A 20,602-nucleotide genomic window follows, 5' to 3' on the forward strand; every position below is an offset into this window, starting at 1 on the left:
ATCTCTCTATTCTCCATCTCCTAGAAAGTTGAATTGTCTAAACTTCAAGTCAACTGAGGTCACTTTTATTGTCATTTCAACCATAACTGCTATGTACAGTACATAGTAAAATGAGACGTTTTTCAGGACCGTGGTGTTACATGACACAGTACAAAAACTAGACTGAACTACGTAAAAAACACAAAAAAAAACTACACTAGACTACAGACCTAACCAGGACTGCATAAAGTGCACAAAACAGTGCAGGCATTACAATAAATAATAAACAGGACAATAGGGCAAGGTGTCAGTCCAGGCTTCGGGTATTGAGGAGTCTGATAGTTTGGGGGAAGACACTGTTACATAGTCTGGTCGTGAGAGCCTGAATACTTCAGTGCCTTTTGAGATGGCAGGAGGGAGAAGAGTTTGTATGAGGGGTGCGTGGGGTCCTTCATAATGCTGTTTGCTTTGCGGATGCAGCGTGTGGTGTAAATGTCCGTGATGGCTGGAAGAGAGACCCAAATGATCTTCTCAGCTGACCTCACTATCCGCTGCAGGGTCTTGCGATCCGAGATGGTGTAATTTCCGAACCAGGCAGTGATACAGCTGCTCAGGATGCTCTCAATACAACCCCTGTAGAATGTGATGAGGATGGGGGGTGGGAGATGGACTTTCCTCAGCCTTCGCAGAAAGTAGAGATGCTGTTGGGCTTTCTTTGCTATGGAGCTGGTGTTGAGGGACCAGATGAGATTCTCCGTCAGGTGAACACCAAGAAATTTGGTGCTCTTAACGATCTCTACCGAGGAGCCATCGATGTTCAGCGGGGAGTGGTTGCTCCGTGCCCTCCTGAAGTCAACAACCATCTCTTTTGTTTTCACATTCAGAGACAGGTTGTTGGCTCTGCACCAGTCCGTTAGCCGCTGCACCTCCTCTCTGTAAGCTGACTCGTCATTCTTGCTGATGAGACCAACCATGGTTGTGTCATCGGCGAACTTGATGATATGGTTCGAGCTGTGTGTTGAAGCACAGTCATGGGTCAGCAGAGTGAACAGCAGTGGACTGGGCACACAACCCTGGGGAGCCCCTGTGCTCAGTATGATGGTGTTGGAGATGCTGCTCCCGATCCGGACTGACTGAGGTCTCCCAGTCAGGAAATCTAGGATCCAGTTGCAGAGGGAGATGTTCAGATCCAGGAGGCTCAGCTTTCCGATCAGTTTCTGAGGGGTGATTGTGTTGAATGCTGAACTGAAGTCTATGAACAGCATCCGAACGTATGTGTCTTTTTTGTCCAGGTGGGTTAGGACCAGGTGGAGGGTGATGGCAATGGCGTCATCTGTTGAGCGGTTGGGACAGTACACAAACCGCAGGGGGTCCAGTGAGGGGGGCAGCAGGGTCTTGATATGCCTCATGACGAGCCTCTTGAAACACTTCATGATGATGGATGTGAGTGCAACGGGATGGTAGTCATTGAGACAGGACACTGAACACTCGGCACGGGGACGATGGTGGCGGCCTTGAAGCACGTTGGAACGGTGGCGCTGCTCAGGTAGATGTTGAAGATGTCAGTGAGAACATCTGCTAGCTGGTCTGCACATCCTCTGAGCACTCTACCAGGGATGTTGTCTGGTCCAGCAGCCTTCCGTGGGTTGACCCTGCACAGGGTTCTTCTCACATCGACCACAGTGAGACACATCACCTGGTCATTTGTAGGAAGGGTGGACTTCCTCGCCGCCACGTCATTTTCTGCCTCAAACCAGGCGTAGAAGTTATTCAGCGCATCTGGGAGGGAGGCATCATCAGCACAGTCAGGTGATGTTGTCTTGTAATTGGTGATGTCCTGGATGCCCTTCCACATGCGCCGCGTGTCGCGCTGTCCTGGAAGTGACTGTGGATTAGCTGGGCATGTGCACGCTTTGCCCCTCTGATGGCTCCAGACAGTTTGGCCCTTGCTGTTGTTAAAGCTGCCTTGTCGCCTGCTCTGAAGGCGGAGTCGCGGGACCTCAGCAGCACACGCAGCTCTGCGGTCATCCATGGCTTCTGGTTGGCAAGTATAGTGATGGTCTTGGACAGAGTAACATCATCAATGCACTTGCTGACGTACCTGGTCACTGATGCTGTGTACTCCTCTAAGTTGGTAGAGTCGCCATCGGTTGCAGCCTCCCTGAACATGTGCCAGTCAGTGTTCTCAAAGCAGTCTTGAAGAGCAGAGATGGCTCCTGCTGGCCAGGTTTTCACCTGCTTCTGAACTGGTCTGGAGCGCCTGACGAGCAGTCTGTATGCTGGGATTAGCCTAACTGAGATGTGGTCTGAGTACCCGAGGTGGGGGCGGGGCTCTGCCCAGTACATGTAGGGAATGTTTGTGTAAACCAGGTCCAACACGTTCTCCCCCCTCGTTGCGAAGTCCACATACTGATGGAATTTGGGGAGCACTGACTTAAGGTTCGCGTGGTTAAAATCACCGGCGACAATAAACAGACCATCAGAGTGTGTGTTCTGCAGTTCGCTAATAGCCCCGTACAGTTCACAGAAAGTCTCCTTAGCATTAGCGCTGGGGGGAATGTAGACACCGAATATAATTTCCCGTGGCAAATAAAATGGTCTGCATCGAACTGCCACAAACTCCACTAATGATGAGCAGTGTCTGGAAACCAGCACAGAGTTCTTACTCCATGCCGTGTTGATGTAAATACACACACTACCACCGCGAGTCTTACCGGAGAGAGCTATGTCCCTCTCTGCTCGAAACAAGGCGAGACAGTCTAACTGAATGGCAGCATCCGAAATCCCATCAGTGAGCCACGTCTCTGTAAAGACAAACGCGGAGCAAACTCTGTACTCCCACCGAGTATTACGTTGTAGTTAGATGTCATCCAATTGATTGTCCAGGGAGCGGACATTGGAGAGCAGAATGTACGGGAGAGCCGGCCAGCTAGGGTTTGCTTTTAGCCTGACACGGACCCCTGCACGCTTGCCTCGCTTCCGCTTCCTCACACATCGCTTCCGACGTCTCCATCTCTGGCTACCCGCATCAGGTGACTCAGAGGATTGTAGGCCCGTTCCCCTCAGCAAGCTGAGGTCACATAATTTAACCAGCAGATCTTTGTGAAGGTTTGTTTTTGGGTGAGCTCTGTATTGTAGTAGTATCTGGCGATGGTAGATAGTCGCTCTGTTATCCGTGTGCCCTAGTCAAAAGTTGTGTAATCAAACTAAATTAGAAAATTATATTAAAGTAACACCAGGTCTGAAAGGCCACTGCTGCTGTGCCATGCCACCACAGAAAGAGATTTCTCTGGGGTTCATTCATCCCCTTTTCAGAAACATCTCTCAGTTTCAACACCTTGACAACACAGGGGACAGGCAGAACCTCAGCATGTAGTGGTACCTGGTGCCCATGTATTTAGGTTCCACACACAGCCTGACGCAGACACACATGAAGTTCATCATCAGGGTGAGGGTGACACTGGGTACATTAATTGCGCCCGTTATACAGGGATTTGTGCGTTGTGATCTGTGCCTCACCCACTCCATCTCGGACCCCCAGATGAACCTGAAAACAGCTCGGGTGATTCTCAAGCTGGAGGAGCGGGGCATGGGCAACACTTGCACCAAGTACAGCCGCCTGAGAGAACCTCACACTTGTTGACCAGGTTCTTCCCAGATATCGATAGGGAGCATCCTCCCCACAGTCCCAATTTCAGTTTTATCCTCTCAGTCCAGTCCAGGCAATTATTCAAAGTTCAAAATACAAAGTAAATTTATTATCAAAGTACATATATGTAACCATATACAACAATAAGATTTATTCTCTTGCAGGCATTCACAGTAACTACAAAAAACACAAATGACCACAACCATCCATATAACCATAGAACAATTACAGCACGGAAACAGGCCATCTCGGCCCTTCTAGTCCGTGCCGAATGCTTACTCTCAGCTAGTCCCACTGACCCGTACTCAGCCCATAACTCTCCATTCCTTTCCTGTCCATATACCTATCCAATTTTACTTTAAATGACAATACCGAACCTGTCTCTACCACTTCTACTGGAAGCTCGTTCCACACAGCTACCACTCTCTGAGTAAAGAAATTCCCCCTCGTGCTACCCTTAAACTTATGCCCCTTAACTCTCAAATCATGTCCTCTTGTTTGAATCTCCCCTACTCTCAATGGAAAAAGCCTATCCACGTCAACTAGATCTATCCCCCTCATTATTTTAAATACCTCTATCAAGTCCCCTCTCAACCTTCTACGCTCCAAAGAGTAAAGACCTAACTTGTTCATCCATTCCCTGTAACTTAGGTGCTGAAACCCAGGTAACATTCTAGTAAATCTTCTCTGTACTCTCTCTATTTTGTTGACGTCTTTCCTATAATTCGCTGATCAGAACTGTACACAATACTCCAAATTTGGCCTTACCAATGCCTTGTACAATTTTAACATTACATCCCAACTCCTATTCTCAATGCTCTGATTTATAAAGGCCAGCATACCAAAAGCTTTCTTCACCACCCTATCCACATGAGTTTCCACCTTCAGGGAACTAGATAGATAGATAGATAGATAGATACTTTATTCATCCCCTTCTTCAATGCCCTACCATTTACCATGTATGTCCTATTTGGATTATTCCTACCAAAATGTAGCACCTGACACTTATCAGCATTAAACTCCATCTGCCATCGTTCAGCCCACTCTTCTAACTGGCCTAAATCTCTCTGCAAGCTTTGAAAATCTACTTCATTATCCACAACGCCACCTAACTTAGTATCATCTGCATACTTACTAATCCAATTTACCACCCTATCATCCTGATCATTAATGTATATGACAAACAACATTGGACCCAATACAGATCCCTGAGGCACACCACTAGTCACCGGCCTCCAACCTGACAAACAGTTATCCACCACTACTCTCTGGCATCTCCCATCCAGCCACTGTTGAATCCATTTTACTACTTCAATATTAACACCTAAAGATTGAACTTTCCTAACTAGCCTTCTGTGTGGAACCTTGTCAAACGCCTTACTGAAGTTTATATAGACAACATCCACTGCTTTACCCTCGTCAACTTTCCTCGTAACCTCTTCAAAAAATTCAATAAGATTTGTCAAACATGACCTTCCACGCACAAATCCATGCTGACTATTCCTAATCAGACCCTGTCTATCCAGATAATTATATATACCATCTCTAAGAATACATCCAATGTGCAAAAGACAGCAAACCATGCAAATACAAAAAAAATAGTAATAAATAGCAATAAATATCAAGAACATGAGAAGACCAGTCTCTTGAAAGTGAGTCTATTGGTTATGGGAACATTTCAGTGATGGGGCAAGTGAAGTTATCCCCTTTGGGTCAAGAGCCTGATGATGGTTGAGGGGTAATAACTGTTCCTGAACCTGGTGGTGTGAGTCCTGAGGCTCCTGTAATTCCTCCTGATGGCAGCAGTGAGAAGAGGGCACAACCTGGGTGGTGGGCGTCCCTGATGATGAATGCTGCTTTGCTGCTACATTACTCTGTGTAGATGTGCTCAGTGGTTGGGAGGGCTTTCCTTGATGATGGACTGGACCATATCCGATACTTTTTGGAGGATTTACCAATCAAAGGCATTGGTGTTTCCAGACCAGGCTGTGACACAACCAGTCAATACACCCTCCACCATACATCTATAGAGGTTTGTCAGAGTTTTAGATGTCATGCTGAATCTTTGCAAACTCCACACTTCCAGTCCCACGTAGCCGAGTACAACTCAGTCAGTGAACCATCACCATCCTTCTGAAGGGGTGCTGAAGGCATTGTGCAGCTTGTCTATTTTAACTGTTTCCATCAGGAATCTAGAGGTGCTGTCCAGCCTGTTGTCGGCACTACCGGCTGCATCGATGATGTCACCAACCAGAATGACCAGCTGTGATGTCACCGGCAGTGGTGGGAGCGGCTCGAGGATGGCCAGCCGCTCGCTCCGCACGGGTGAGGTGTACGTGTTCATTAACCAGAGCAGAGTGTTTCAGTACGTCATGTATGCCACAAGGAGCCACACCCCAACCACCTCTCTGACTTGGGTGACTGAGAAGTTGTCACCCTGTAGCAGAATTCCCAGCCAGAAGGATGACAATCGTTGCCCCCAACCACACAGATGGACCATGGGGTCACCATCACTACCAACTCTGGTAGTTGCAGAGTGTGTTTGATCACACTCCTGTAAAAAACTCACATCAGCCTTGACCTTGGCCAGTTATTGTAAGGCGTTGACACATCACACCGTTCTCTTTACATTGATCACATTCAAAGATGCCAATTTTGAGTCTATGATTAGTTCTTGTGTTACATTTCTTGTCCAGGTCACTCAGCCTCAGCCAACATGGACATCCCTCTCTTTTGAGGCTGTGCCCTCCGGTCCTCAATTTGCCCACGAAAGCAAACATCCTCATCACATTGACTCCATTTTGGACTTCCAACTTTCAAAAGGTTTCAATGAGATCATCCTCATTCTTCTAAATTCCTCTGAGTTCAGGCCCAGAAACTTCAATCACTACTCATATGATAACTCTTTCATTCCAGCAATCATCCCTGTGAACCTCCTCTGAACCCTCTCCAATGTCAGCACATCCTTTCTTAAATAAGGGGCCCAAAACTAATCACAATACTCCAAGTGAGGCCTCACCAGTCATTTATACAGCATCAGCATTACATCCTTGTGTGTATGTTCTAGTCCTCTTGAAATGAATGTGAACATCTCATTCACTTTCCTCACCACCAATTCAACCTACAAATTAACCTTTCAGGAATCCTCGAGGACTCCCAAATCCCTCTGCACTTCAGATTTTTGATTTTTTTCCCCCCGTTTAGAACACCATCTATGTTTTTAATCCTTCTACCAAAGTGCATGACCATACAATTCCTGACACTATATTCCATCTGACACCTCTCCAAATCTGTCAAAGTCCTTCCGCAGCCTCTCTGCTTCCTCAACACGACCGGCCCCTCCACCTTCAACTGACAGTTTAAGGCAACTGAAACTAATCATTGAATCAGAATCAGAATCAGGTTTAATATCACCAACAACGGTCATGAAATTTGTTCTTTTACAGCAGCAGTACATTGTAACACATAATAATAAAAAGCAATGAATTACAATAAGTGTATATTAAAAAATAAATTAAATAAATAGTGCAAAAAGAGAGCAAAAAAAGGTCAGGTATACTTCATGGGTTCATTGTCCATTGAGAAATGTAATGGCAGAGGGGAAGAAACAGTTCCTGAAATGCTGTGTGTGTGTCTTTAGCCTCCTGTACCTTCTCCTTGATGGTAAATTGAGAAGAGGGCACATCCTGGGTGATGGGACTCCTTAATGATGGATACCATCTTTTTGAAGCATCACCTTTTGAAGGTGCCCTTGATACTAGGTTAGTGCCCATGATGGAGCTGGCTGAGTTTCCAACTTTCTGCTGCTTTTTCTGATCCTGAGCAGTGGCCCCTCCATACCAGACAGTGATGCAACCAGTTAGAATGCTCTCCACGTACATTTGTAGAAACTTGCGTGAGTCTTTGATGAGATACCAAGACTCCACAAACTCATAATGAAACATAGCCGATGTTGTGCCTTCTTTGAAATTGCATCAATATGTAGGGCCAGGACAGATCTTCAGTGGTGTTGACATCAAGGAACTTGAAACTGCTCACCCTTTCCACGGCCGATCCTTTGATGAGGGCTGGGGAGTGTTCTCTCGACTTTGCCTTCCTGAAGTCCACAATCAATTCTTTGGCTCTACTTCCATTAAGTTTAAGTTTGTTGTTGTTGACACACCATTTAGCCAGCTGATCTATCTTGCAAACATGAGGAAATCTGCAGATGCTGGAAATTCAAGCTACACAAAAAATATGCTGGTGGAACGCAGCAGGCCAGGCAGCATCTGTAGGATGAAGTCCTGACGAAGGGTCTCAGCCCGAAATGTCAACTGTACTTCTTCCTATAGATGCTGCCTGGCCTGCTGTGTTCCACCAGCATTTTGTGTGTGTTGATCTATCGCATTCTTGTACGCCTCCTTGTCACCAACAGTGGGCGAAGCATTCATCCTAGATGTGTTCCAGTGTTGATTGTCAGCAAGGTGGAGATGTTATTTCAGATCCGCTCTGACTGGTCTCCCAGTGAGGAAGTCAAGAAGGGAGGTACAGAGGCCCAGGTTTTGAAGCTTTTGGGACATTCTGATTCGGTCCAAGGGGAAGACAATACATGAATGTTCATGTTGATTGGTGGTCATTTAAATCCTCGGGGTGTGATCAGGGAAGTCGTTAAGTGGCCATTGTCTGTATTAGCATAATGTCAAAGTGTATCCCTGTCACAATGCATCATTCAGGACGGGTTTGTTTTGTCAGAATCAGAATCAGGCTTATTATCAACTGCATTTGACGTGAAATTTGTTACCTTAGCAGCGGCAGTTTAATGCAATATATAGTTAATATTCTGGCCAGTTCTGTATTCAGAGAGCCATCCTTCAGCACTTTAACAAAAGAGATGTATTTTGGGTGTTTGGAGTTTGTGCTCTGAAGCTTTCAAAAGGATTCTACTAGCTGGGATGTATGACTATTGTAAATATGTAATTCTGCAAATTCTACAAATATTCAAAATGTTAGAGGTGGTTAGGTAATTATAGCAATTGAAATTGTGTTTTTTCATTTATCACTTTATTTGTGTTTAAAAAATGTAAGACCGTGTGTGATGAGAGGAGAATCAGATTCTCTGCAGAAATTCTGCTGTTTTTATATCACCAGCTTCAATGTCTCTCCGATGACTCAGTTGATGAGTCACAGCAGAGGTTATCCTGCTTAGACTTTGATGGAAATAAAAATCACAGATCATAGTTTCTACGGCAGATTCTGCCATTAATAAATCACACACTACATCACAAATATCTGAAACTTCTTACCAATGACAAGCAACTCCATTATTTTCAACTCTTTCCCATCAACAGTGAAGGTGTAATCTCCTTGGTCACTGGCATTTAATCTGCTTATCGTCAGTGCACCACTCAAAGCGTTGAATTGTAAACGGTCCTTGAACTGTTCACTTGGTTCCAATGTGGCGACACCTGGGATGTGATCCAAAATAACATCATGGATTTTGTCGCTGGCTTTGAAAGTCCAAAGGATTTCATTCTTGCTGGAATCAACGGTGATTTCAGGATCCAGTAAAACTGATGAACCAAGGACACCAACCACTTCTTCCCTTTCAGCTGATTAGAATAAAAGGAAAATATAATCATTTAAACTGTCAAGCAGGTGAAAGTGAGACAACTACAGCACAGGAGTAATATTACATGAACAGATGTTATTGGACATTTTACTGCAGTTTCAGGACCAAGCTGTGTAGGACGACTTGATCTGTAGCCTTGGTCACCTGGACAATACTAATACTTACGTCAGGATGTTGTTTATTGGCCTCAGCTCAGTGTTTAATACAATCATTCCCACGGTTCTGACTGGAAACATTACAACCTTGCTTTTATATTCTAGTCCTCTCAAAACGAATGTTAACATCACATTTGCCTTCCTCACCACAGACTCAACCTGCAAATTAAACTTCAGGGAATCCTGCACAAGGTCTCTCAAATCCCTGTGGTGCCTCAGAATTTTGCATTTTCTCTTCATTTAAAAAAATGTCAACCCTTTTATTTCTTCGACTGAAGTGCATGACCATACACTTCCCAACACCACATTCCATCTGCCATTTCTTTCCCCATTTTCCGAACCTGTCTAAGTCCTTCTGTAACCTCCCTATTTCCTCAAAACTACGTGCCCTCCACATCTACAGATGCAATGGGCTGTCCGTACCACTCACTCCAACGACCCAGTCAGGATGCTCTCAATTGTGCCCCTGTAGAAAGTCCTTATGTTTTGGAGATCCATACCAAATTTCTTCAACCATGGATTGAAGGAAGATGAGGAGGAATTTCTTTACCCAGAGAGTGGTGAACCCATGGAATTCTTTGCCACAGGACACAGATGGTAGTTTGCCTCCCAGGTGCCAGGGTCTGGGATGTTTCTGATCGCATCCACGATATCCTGAAGTGGGATGGTGAACAGCCAGAGGTCGTGGTACATATTGGTACCAATGATATAGGTAGGAAAAGGGAGGAGGTCCTGAAAACAGACTACAGGGAGTTAAGAAAGAAGCTGAGAAGCAGGACCACAAGGGTAGTGATCTCAGGATTACTGCCTGTGTCACACGACAGTGAGAATAGGAATAAAATGAGGTGGAGGATAAATGCGTGGCTCAGGGATTGGAGCAGGGTACAGGGATTCAGATTTCTGGATCATTGGGACCTCTTTTGGGGCAGGTGTGACCTGTACGAAAAGGATGGGTTGCACTTGAATCCCAGGGGGACCAATATCCTGGCGGGAGGCTTGCTAAGGCTATTGGGGAAGAGTTTAAACTGGAATTGCTGGGGGGTGGGAACTGAACTGAAGAGAGGGAGGAACTGGCAGTGGCTTAGAAATAGAGAAAGCTTGTAGTCAGTGTGAGAGAGAGGATAGGCAGGTGATAGAGAAGGGATGCACTCAGACTGATGGTTTGAGATGTGTCTATTTTAATGCTAAGAGTATCGTGAACAAAGTGGATGAGCTTAGAGCATGGATTAGTACTTGGAGCTATGATGTTGTGGCCATTACAGAGACTTAGATGGCTCAGGGGAAGGAATGGCTACTTAGAGTGACAGGCATTAGACAGAAACATAGAAACATAGAAAACCTTCAGCACAATACAGGCCCTTCGGCCCACAATGTTGTGCCAAACATGTCCCTACCTCAGAAATTACTAGGCTTTCACATAGGCCTCTATTTTTCTAAGCTCCATGTACCAGGTGTTTCAGAAAGAACAGGGAGGGTTGCTGAAGAGGTGGGGGCATTGCATTGCTTACCAGAGGTAGTGTTATGGCTGCAGAAAAGGAGGAAGTCATGGGTGGAATTTAGAAACAGGAAGGGGTCAATAATCTACTGGGTGTTATTTATCGACCACCCAATAGTAACAGTGACATCGAAGAGCTGATAGGGAGACAGATACTGGAATGATCCAGAAATAACAGTTCCGAATATTAAAAGGCCTGAAGAGACTAGATATAGCAAAGTGATTTCCCATGGTAGGGGAGTCCAGGACACAACTTCAGGATTGAAGGACGTCCATTTAGAACAAAGATTCGGAGAAATTACTTTAGTCAGATGGTGGTAAATCTGAAATTTGTTGCCACGAGTGGCTGTGGAGGCCAAGTCATTGGGTACATTTAAGATAGAGATGCATAGGTTCTTGATTAGCCAGGGTATCAAGAGGTATTCAGGGAAGACGGGGGAGTGGGGATGACTGGAAGAATTGGATCAGCCCATGATTGAATGGCGGAGTAGACTCAGTTGGGCCAAGTGGCCTACTTCTGCTCCTATATGTTATGGTCTGACAGGGTTGTCGTGAATGGAGATTTTAGTTTCCGAAATATTGATTGGCATCTTCCTAGAGTAAGGAGTTTAGATGAGGTGGAGTTTGTTAGGTGTGTTCAGGAAGATTTCTTCACACAGTATGTACATAACCCTCTCTCAGTGGGAAAGCATTTTGGAGATAGTGATCACAAATCTATCTCCTTTACCATAGTGTTGGAGAGGGATAGGAACAGACAAGTTAGGAAAGTTAGGACAAATTGGAGTAAGGGGAAATATGAAGCTATCAGGCAGGAACTTGGAAGCATAAACTGGAAACGTGTTCTCAGGGAAATATACGGCAAAAATGTGGCAAATGTTCAGGGGATATTTGTGTGATGTTCTGCATAGGTATGTTCCAATGAGACAGGGAAAGGATGGTAGGGTACAGGAACAAAGGCAGTTGAAAATCTTGTCAAGAAGAAAAGCTTACGAAAAGTTCAAAAAACTAGGTAATGATAGAGATCTAGAAGATTATAAGGCTAGCTGGAAGGAACTTAAGAATAAAATTACAAGAGCTAGAAGGAGCCATGAGAAGGCTTTGGTGAGCAGGATTAAGGAAAACACCAAGATATTCTACAGGTATGTGAAGAGCAAGAGGATAAGACATGAGAGAATAGGACCAATCAAGTGTAACAGTGAAAGTGTGCATGGAACCAGAGGAGGTAGTGGATGTACTTAATGAATACCTTGCTTCAGTATTCACTACGGAAAAGGACTTTGGCATTGTGGGGATGACTTACAGTGGACTGAAAAACTTCTCTCTTCCAATATTTTTATTAATATTATATAACTTGCATGAATATAAATACAAAAATCATAAGGGTACAAGTAATATGAATTACATTACATTTAAATCAGAGAAATATGATCACAGTATCCCATATTCCAAATCAATCATGTTAAAAAAGGAGGAATTATGAAATGAAATAAAATAAAATAATCGTATTTTATTAAAAAATCTACCCCCACTACCAAAATGAGCTGGTTGGTGAAAAAAAGAGAGAGTAAAAAACCTTACCATATAATATTATAGTAATAATGGCTCAGATTCATACTTTAATAACAGATCAAAGATTATGACAATAACTCAGAAAGGGACCCCATGACATTAGAAAATCATGTTTAGAATCAGAAATTGAGCAACGAATCTTCTCTAGATCAAGGCACAGCATAATTTCAGGTAGCAATTGAACCTGAGTTGGCGGGGCAGCCTCCTTCCACTTGAGCAAGGCTGCCCTCCTGGCCATAAGAGACATAAAAGCCAATACCTACAAATTAGATGGCTTCAGTTTTGTAATACTATTCTCAACAATACCAAACATGGCAGTCAAGGGATTGGGCTTAAAACTAACATTGAAAAGTACAGAAAAAGTTTGAAATACATCTTTCCAAAATTTTTCAGGGCTCAGACATGTCCAAAACATATGAATTAGTGTTGCCACTCCATTAGTACATCTATCATAGTAGGGGGAAATATCTGCAAAGAAACAAGAGAGCTTGTCTTTAGACATATGAACTCTATGCAACACTTTGAATTGTAATAAAGAATGACAAACACATAATGATGAAGAATTAATCAATTTTAAAATAGTCTTCCAGTTCTCTTCAGATATGAGAATCTGTAAATCCCTTTCCCAGTCTCTTTTAGTTTTATCTAAAGAAGACTTTTTCAGTCCCAACAGCAGACCATAAATGTGAGATATTGAACCATTGTTAAAGGGTTTCAGGTTAAAAATTGTATCTATTATATTCTTATCTGGACTTGTAGGGAATGTATGTAGTTGGGATCTTAAAAAATCTCTAATCTGTAAATATCAAAAAAAAAAGTGAGTATTGGAAAGGTTAAATTTTGTTGAAAGTTGCACAAAAGATGAGAGATTCCCTCCATCAAACAAATCCTGAAATCATTTAATACCCAATCTATCCCATTCTTTAAAAGATAGGTCCATTAAAGATGGTTTAAAAAAACAATTAGAAAAGATAGGATTCGAGAGGGAGAATCTCAATAAACCAAAATGTTTTCTAAACTGTAACCAAATCCTCAAAGTATGTTTGACCACCACATTGTCAGTTAGTTTATTTAAAGATAGAGGAAGCGAGGATCCAAGTAAAGAAGTAATGGAAAATTTCATAACAGAATTGACTTCCAAAGAAACCCATATAGGGCAATTCTCACGGTTAATGTAATATATCCAGAACGTAATATTTCATATATTAACTGCCCAATAATATCATCTAAAATTGGGTAAGGCAAAGCCTCCATTCTGTTTGTTTTTTTGAAGGTGAACTTTATTTATTTGTGGTTTTTTATTCTTCCATATATAGGAAGAAAGAATTGAATCCAAAGACTCAAACAAAGATTTCGGAATAAAAACAGGCACAGCTTGAATAAGGTATATAAATTTAGGTAAGATATTCACTTTAATAGAATTAATTCGGCCAATCAGTGATAAAGAGATTTGTGACCAATTAGAATTTTTTTTTAACATAATTCAATAAAATTTTAAAAATTTCCTTAAATAAATCTTTATAATTCTTAGTAATTGTTATTCCTAAAGACATAAATTGTTTTCTTAAAATTTTAAAAGGAAGGTTAATATCAAATGGTATTAAATTGTTTAAAGAAAACAGTTCACTCTTATGTAAATTTAATTTATATCCTGAGAACTGACTAAAATTAGTCAGCAAATGGTAAAGAGGTTGTAACATTAGATATAAAAAGCAATAAGTCATCAGCATTGAGCGACACTTTATGAATAGTACCTCTCCTTAAAATACCAGTAATCTCTTTAGACTCTCAAAAAGCAATTGCTAAGGGTTCTAATGCCAAATCAAAGCAGAGGGCTCAAAGGACAACCTCGTCTAGTTCCATGTTGGAGTTTAAAGGGTTTAGAATTCTGAAGATTAGTAAGAACCCGGGCAGAGGGAAATAAAGTAATTTAATTCAATGAATAAAATTAGGTCCAAAATTAATTTTTTCTAAGGATGTACAAAAATATTTCCATTCAATTCTGTCAAAGGCCTTCTCCTCATCCAAAGATATCACACATTCCAATATTTCCTTAGATAGACAATGCATGACATTTATCCAATGCCGTATATTAAAATTGGAATATCAATTTTTAAAAATCCTGTCTGATCATCTGAAACTATAGAAGATATAATATTTTCAAGTCTGCGAGCCAACACTTTAGATAAAATTTTAGTATCAAAATTGAGTAAAGATATAGTCTATACGAAAAACATTCAGTAGGATTCTTATACTTTTTGAGAATAAGCGAAATGGAAACTTTGTAAAAAGTCTGCAGTAACCTTCCTACCTTGAAAGAATCTGTAAGGGTAGAAGCAAGGAGGAAAAGCAAGGAGGAAAAAGCCTTATAAAACTCTCCAGAGAATCCATCGGGTCCTGGGGATTTCCCAGAATGCAATTCTCAAATAGCCTGAGCAATTTCATCCTGGAAAATGGGTTGATCCAATTGCCTACGGTCATCTATCAAAAGATTAGGAATATTTAATTGAACTAAAAATTATTCATTGCAATATTGTCATTAACAGAGTCAGAACTATACAATTTGGAACAAAATTCCCTAAAAGTGTCATTAATTTCAAAGTGGTCAATTGTCATATCCCCATTAATTTTACATTATTTCTTTAATTTGCCACCTGGCTATAAATGGCTTCAATTGAATAGCCAGTAGCTTACTAGTTTTATCTCCGTGCATATAAACTTGACTTCTATCTTTTGAAAGCTGGCTTTTAATTGGCTAAAAGGAGATCATATTTAGTTTTGGTTTCAATACGTCTCTTATATGTTTCAGGATCAGGTACCGAAGCATATTTACGATCCAGTTGTTTTAACTGATTAGCTAGTTCAGTTGTTCTAACTGATTAGCTAGTTCATTTCTCTCTTTGTTAGCTTTTTTAATGATGTTTGCAGTATAAGAAATAATTTGATCCCGGATATATGCTTTAAAAGTATCCCATATAATAAGACTAGACATCTCTTCCTACGGATTTTCTTAAAAAAAAGAGTAATTTGATTCTTCATAAATTTTAAAAAGTCCTTATCTAATAACAGAGTTAAATTAAATCACCAAAATCTACTCATAGGGATAGGACCAGGAAGATTTAAAGATAGACGTACAGGAGAGTGGTCAGAAATAGCAATCTCTTTATATTTGATCAATCGAATCAATGGAATCATTCGACCGTCAATAAAAAAAAAAATCAATCCTGGTATAAGAATGATGGACATGAGAGAAAAAGGAATACTCATTGTCCAATGAAGAAAATGCCAAGCATCAACTATACCACATTTAGTTAGAAAGGATTGGATAAACAAAGCTGATTTATTAAGTGTGGCTGGTTCGACAGATGAGCGATCTAATACTGAATCTAACCAGCAGTTAAAATCTCCTCTCATTACAAGAGAGTAAGTACACAAATCTGGCAGAAACAAAAATAGACATTCAAAAAATCCTGGATCATCTACGTTGGGGGCATATACATTAGCAAAACAATCAAAATACTGTCTAAACTCCCTGATACAATAACAAATCAACCATTAGGATCCGAAACAACTTTATGCTGAACAAAAGAAACTGTATTATCTACAAAAATCGGAACTCCACGTGATTTTGCATTAAACGAAGAATGGAATTGCATACCCTTCCGAGTGAAAAAAACGTAAGCTATCCCAGCTGTGTATGTGAGTTACTTGTAAAAAAAAAAGGTGCTTTTAATTTTTTAATATAAGCAAACACTTTGTTCCATTTAGTGGGATGATTCAGCCCTTTCACATTCAAACTAACTAAGTTAATATTTCAAACCATTTTAAATACAAATCAACATGTAATTAAAAGATCTGGCCATAAGGTATTAAAACTAGAAAGTAAATCGTAAGGTAAGGTAGTCAAACAGACAATCATATAATCAACCAAACACAGCTCCCAGGAAAAAATAGACCCCAGCCACTCCCCCACCCAAAGCCAGAAGTCTGACCAATAGGCAGTCAGCGAGCTAAGAACTAAATTCCCTCCCCAAAAAATCCTGTTGACAGAAACTCCAGTCCTTCAAGGTCAAACTTGTCCCTTCCAAGACACAACATAGAAAGAAAAGTAACTCAGTATTCAAAAATATAAAAGGGTCAGTTTAAACAAATTCAAAGAAAGCTATATTAAAGTAAAGCCTCAAAAAGGGATAAAATAAAAAGCATAAAAAAAACAAAAGACAGTATATGAACAGCCAAATTGTAAGCTTATTTAAACCTTATTTCAGATTCATATTAACGGAAGAAAAAATTGATCAAATATGAAATATAAGTTTCAGACTTCCGCCTTCAGAAACTCTTTTGCGTCTTCAACTGGCTTTATTCTTCTTTGCAATCCGTTCTTCAAAACAATACTCAGACAGTCTGGAAACTGAAGGGATGGCTTAAATCCTTTATCATAAAGTGCCGAAATGACTTCTTTGTATTTCATATGATCAGCCATGACTTCAGGCGAATAGTCTTCCACAAATCTGACCTTGTAACCATGGAAATCGATCATTCCTAGTCAACAGGTGTGGTGAATTAAAAGGTCCTTAATATGAAATTCATGAAAACTTAGAATGACCAACCTGGGTCTCGCTGCCGATGACAATGGCCTTGAAGTCGGCGAGCGATATGCTGGATCAAGCTTCGGCTCAGAAGTGAATTAAACAGGGAATAACTGTTTCAGAAAGTTTGCAAAGAACTTCATAGGGTCAGCGCCTTCAATTGATTTTTCAAGGCACAGAATTCGCAAATTATTTCTCCTGTTTCTATTTTCTAGACTGATAATCCTTTTCATCATTTTTTTCATTGGATAAGGATAACTCTGTGTAGAGTTTAATTGTATCTTCAACATCCTCTTCAAGCGTCGCTAGTTTTGCAGTATTTTGCTGAATTCGATTCTCATGCTCAGTTAAAATTTGGTGGATTGTATCCAATTTGCCATTAAGTCATTGAAACTCCTCAGAAAATTCTGATTTTTGCCATTCAAGGAAGTCACTGATTGAATCCAAAGTGACTGGGGATTCATCTTCTGTTTCTCTTTCCTTTGCAAAAGGTTTTGATCTTTTCCCAGCCATAGTAGAGCAGTATTAAAATATTATAATAAGGTTTCAAAAAAAGACTGGTAGGAGACAATGAAGTAAGTAGGGTAGGAGCAACCTGAGATGATGTTACTCCATCGGCTGCCAACAGGGCTCTGGACTGAAAAACTTGAGCATATAGACATTAAAAAAGACGATGTGCTGAGCTTTTGGAAAGCATCAAGTTAGATACAGTAAGTCACCAGGACTGGACAATATATACCCCAGGCTACTGTGGGAAGAGATTGCTGAGCCTCTGGCAATGATCTTTGCATCATCAATGGTGACAAGAGAGGTTCCGGAGGATTGGAGGGTTGCAGATGTTGTTCTCTTATTCAAGTAAGGGAGTAGAAAGAGCCCAGGAAATTATAGACCAGTGAGTCTTACTTCAGTGGTTTGTAAGCTGATGGAGAAGATCCTGAGAGGCAGGATTTATGAACATTTGGAGAGGCATAATAATGTTAGGAATAGTCAGCATTACTTTGTCAAAGGCAGGTCATGCCTTACGAGCCTAATTGAATTTTTTGAGGATGCGACTAAACACGTTGATGAATGTAGAGCAGTAGATATAGTGTATATGGATTTCAGCAAGGCATTTGATAAGTTTCCTCATGTAAGGCTTATTGAGAAAGTAAGGAGGCATGGGATGCAAGGGGACCTCACTTTGTGGATCCAGAATTGGCCTGCACACAGAAGGCAAAGAGTGGCTATGGGGGCATCATATTTTGCAGGGAGGTTGGTGACCAGTGGAGTGCCGCAGGGATCTGTGCTGGGACCCCTTCTCTTTGTGATTTTAAAAATGACCTGGATGAGGAAGTGGAGGGATGGGTTAGTAAATTCACTGATAACACAATGGTTATGGGTGTTGTGGATTGTGTGGAGGGCTGTCAGAGGTTACAGTAAGATATCGATAGGATGCAATACTGGGCTAAGAAGTGACAGATGAAGTCAACCCAGATAAGTGTGAGTCCCGGATGGTCTGTTGCCTCCCTGGTGCCAGGGTCCACAATATCTCAGATTGAGTTCTCAGTATTCTCAGGAGAGAGGGTGAGCAGCCAGATGTCATGGTCCATGTAGGGACAAATGACATGGATAGGAAGAAAGAGGAGGTCCTGCAAAGACAGTTTAGGGAGTTAGGTACAAAGTTGAAGGACAGGACCTCCAGGGTTGCAATCTCAGGATTGCTACCAGTGCCATGTGCTAGTGACGCTAGAAATAGGAAGATAATGCAGCCAAATACATGGCTAAGGAGTTGGTACAGGAGTGGGGTTTCATGTTTCTAGACAATTGGGCCTTGTTTCAGGGAAGGTGGGACCTGTTCTGACGGGACAGGGTTGCACGTGAACTGGAGGGGGACTAATATCCTTTTGGGAAGGTATGCTAGTGCTGCTCAGGGGGGGTTTAAACTAGATTTGCAGGGGGAGGGGAATGAAAGTGTGAGAGCAGATAGTGAGGTGCAGAAGGATAAAGGTCATGTGAGAACTGCAAGTATAGTGCATGGAGTAAAGCCAGATCTAACATAAAAAGAGGCTTTGAGGAAAGAGAAGCAGCATAAAGGGTGTAAAGGTAGTAAGGTAGAAGGGCTAAAGTGTGTGTACTTCAATGCAAGAAGCATCAGGAACGAAGGTGATGAACTGCGAGCTTGGATACATACATGGAATTATGATGTAGTGGCCAATACAAAGATTTGGCTGGCACCAGGGCAGGAATGGATTCTCAATATTTCTGAATTTCAGAGCTTTAAAAGGGATGGGGGGGGGGGGAAGGGGAGGAGGGGTGGCATTACTGGTCAGGGATACTATTACAGCTGCAGAAAGGGTGGGTAATGTAGCAGGATCCTCTTTTGAGTCAGTATGGGTGGAAGTCAGGAACAGGAAGGGAGCAGTTACTCTATTGGGGGTATTCTATAGGCCCCCTGGTAGCAACAGAGATACCGAGGAGCAGATTGGGAGGCAGATTTTGGAAAGGTGCAAAAATAACAGGGTTGTTATCATGGGTGACTTAACTTCCCTAATATTGTTTGGCACCTGATTAGTTCCAATAGTTTAGATGGGGCAGAGTTTGTTAAGTGCGTCCAGGATAGATTCCTGTCACAGTATGTTGACAGGCCGACTAGGGGGAATACCATACTAGATCTAGTATTAGGTAACGAACCAGGTCAGGTCACAGATCTGTCAGTGGGTGAGCATCTGGGAGAATGTGCCCACCGCTTCCTGGCCTTTAGCATTATCATGGAAAAGGATAGAATCAGAGAGGACAGGAAAATTTTTAATTGGGGAAGGGCAAATTATGATGCTATAAGGCTAGAACTTGCGGGTGTGAATTGGGATGATGTTTTCGCAGGGAAATGTACTATGGACACATGGTCGATGTTTAGGGATCTCTTGCAGGATGTTAGGGATAAGTTTGTCCCGGTGAGGAAGGTAAAGAATGGTAGGGTGAAGGAACCATGAGTGATAAGTGAGGTGGAAAATCTAGTCAGATGGAAGAAGGCAGCATACATGAGGTTTAGGAAGCAAGGATCAGATGGGGCTATTGAGGAATATAGTGGAGCAAGAAAGGGGGCAAGTAGGGAAAAGGAAAACCCCAAAGCATTCTTCAATTATGTGAAGAACAAAAGGACGACAGGAGTGAAGATAGGACCAATTAGAGATAAAGGTGGGAAGATGTGCCTGGAGGCTGTGAAAGTGAGCGAGGTCCTCAATGAATACTTCTCTTCGGTATTCACCACTGAGAGGGAACTTGATGACGGTGAGGACAATAAGAGTGAGGTTGAAGTTCTGGAGCATGTTGATATTAAGGGAGAGGAGGTGTTGGATTTGTTAAAATATATTAGGACGGATAAGACACCGGGGCCTGACGGAATATTCCCCAGGCTGCTCCATGAGGCGAGGGAAAAGATTGCTGAGCCTCTGGCTAGGATCTTTATGTCCTTGTTGTCCACTGGAATGGTACAGGAGGATTGGAGGGAGGCGAGTGTTGTCCCCTTGTTCAAAAAAGTTAGTAGGGATAGTCCAGGTAATTATAGACCAGTGATCCTTA

At 42.0% G+C, this 20,602-nt stretch overlaps 1 protein-coding gene across 1 annotated transcript in view; it reads right to left on the bottom strand.

The window, feature by feature from the left end:
- The window catches only part of LOC140721498 (uncharacterized), a 366,186-nt gene that overhangs the window by 300,593 nt on the left and 44,991 nt on the right, over nt 1–20,602 (bottom strand). The window contains exon 2 of the mRNA XM_073036317.1: nt 8,911–9,216. Coding sequence (XP_072892418.1) covers nt 8,911–9,216 — 306 coding nt within the window. The remainder of the gene's footprint in view (nt 1–8,910; nt 9,217–20,602) is intronic.

Source organism: Hemitrygon akajei, chromosome 2 (genome assembly GCF_048418815.1).
Source record: "Hemitrygon akajei chromosome 2, sHemAka1.3, whole genome shotgun sequence".
NCBI lineage: Eukaryota > Metazoa > Chordata > Chondrichthyes > Myliobatiformes > Dasyatidae > Hemitrygon > Hemitrygon akajei.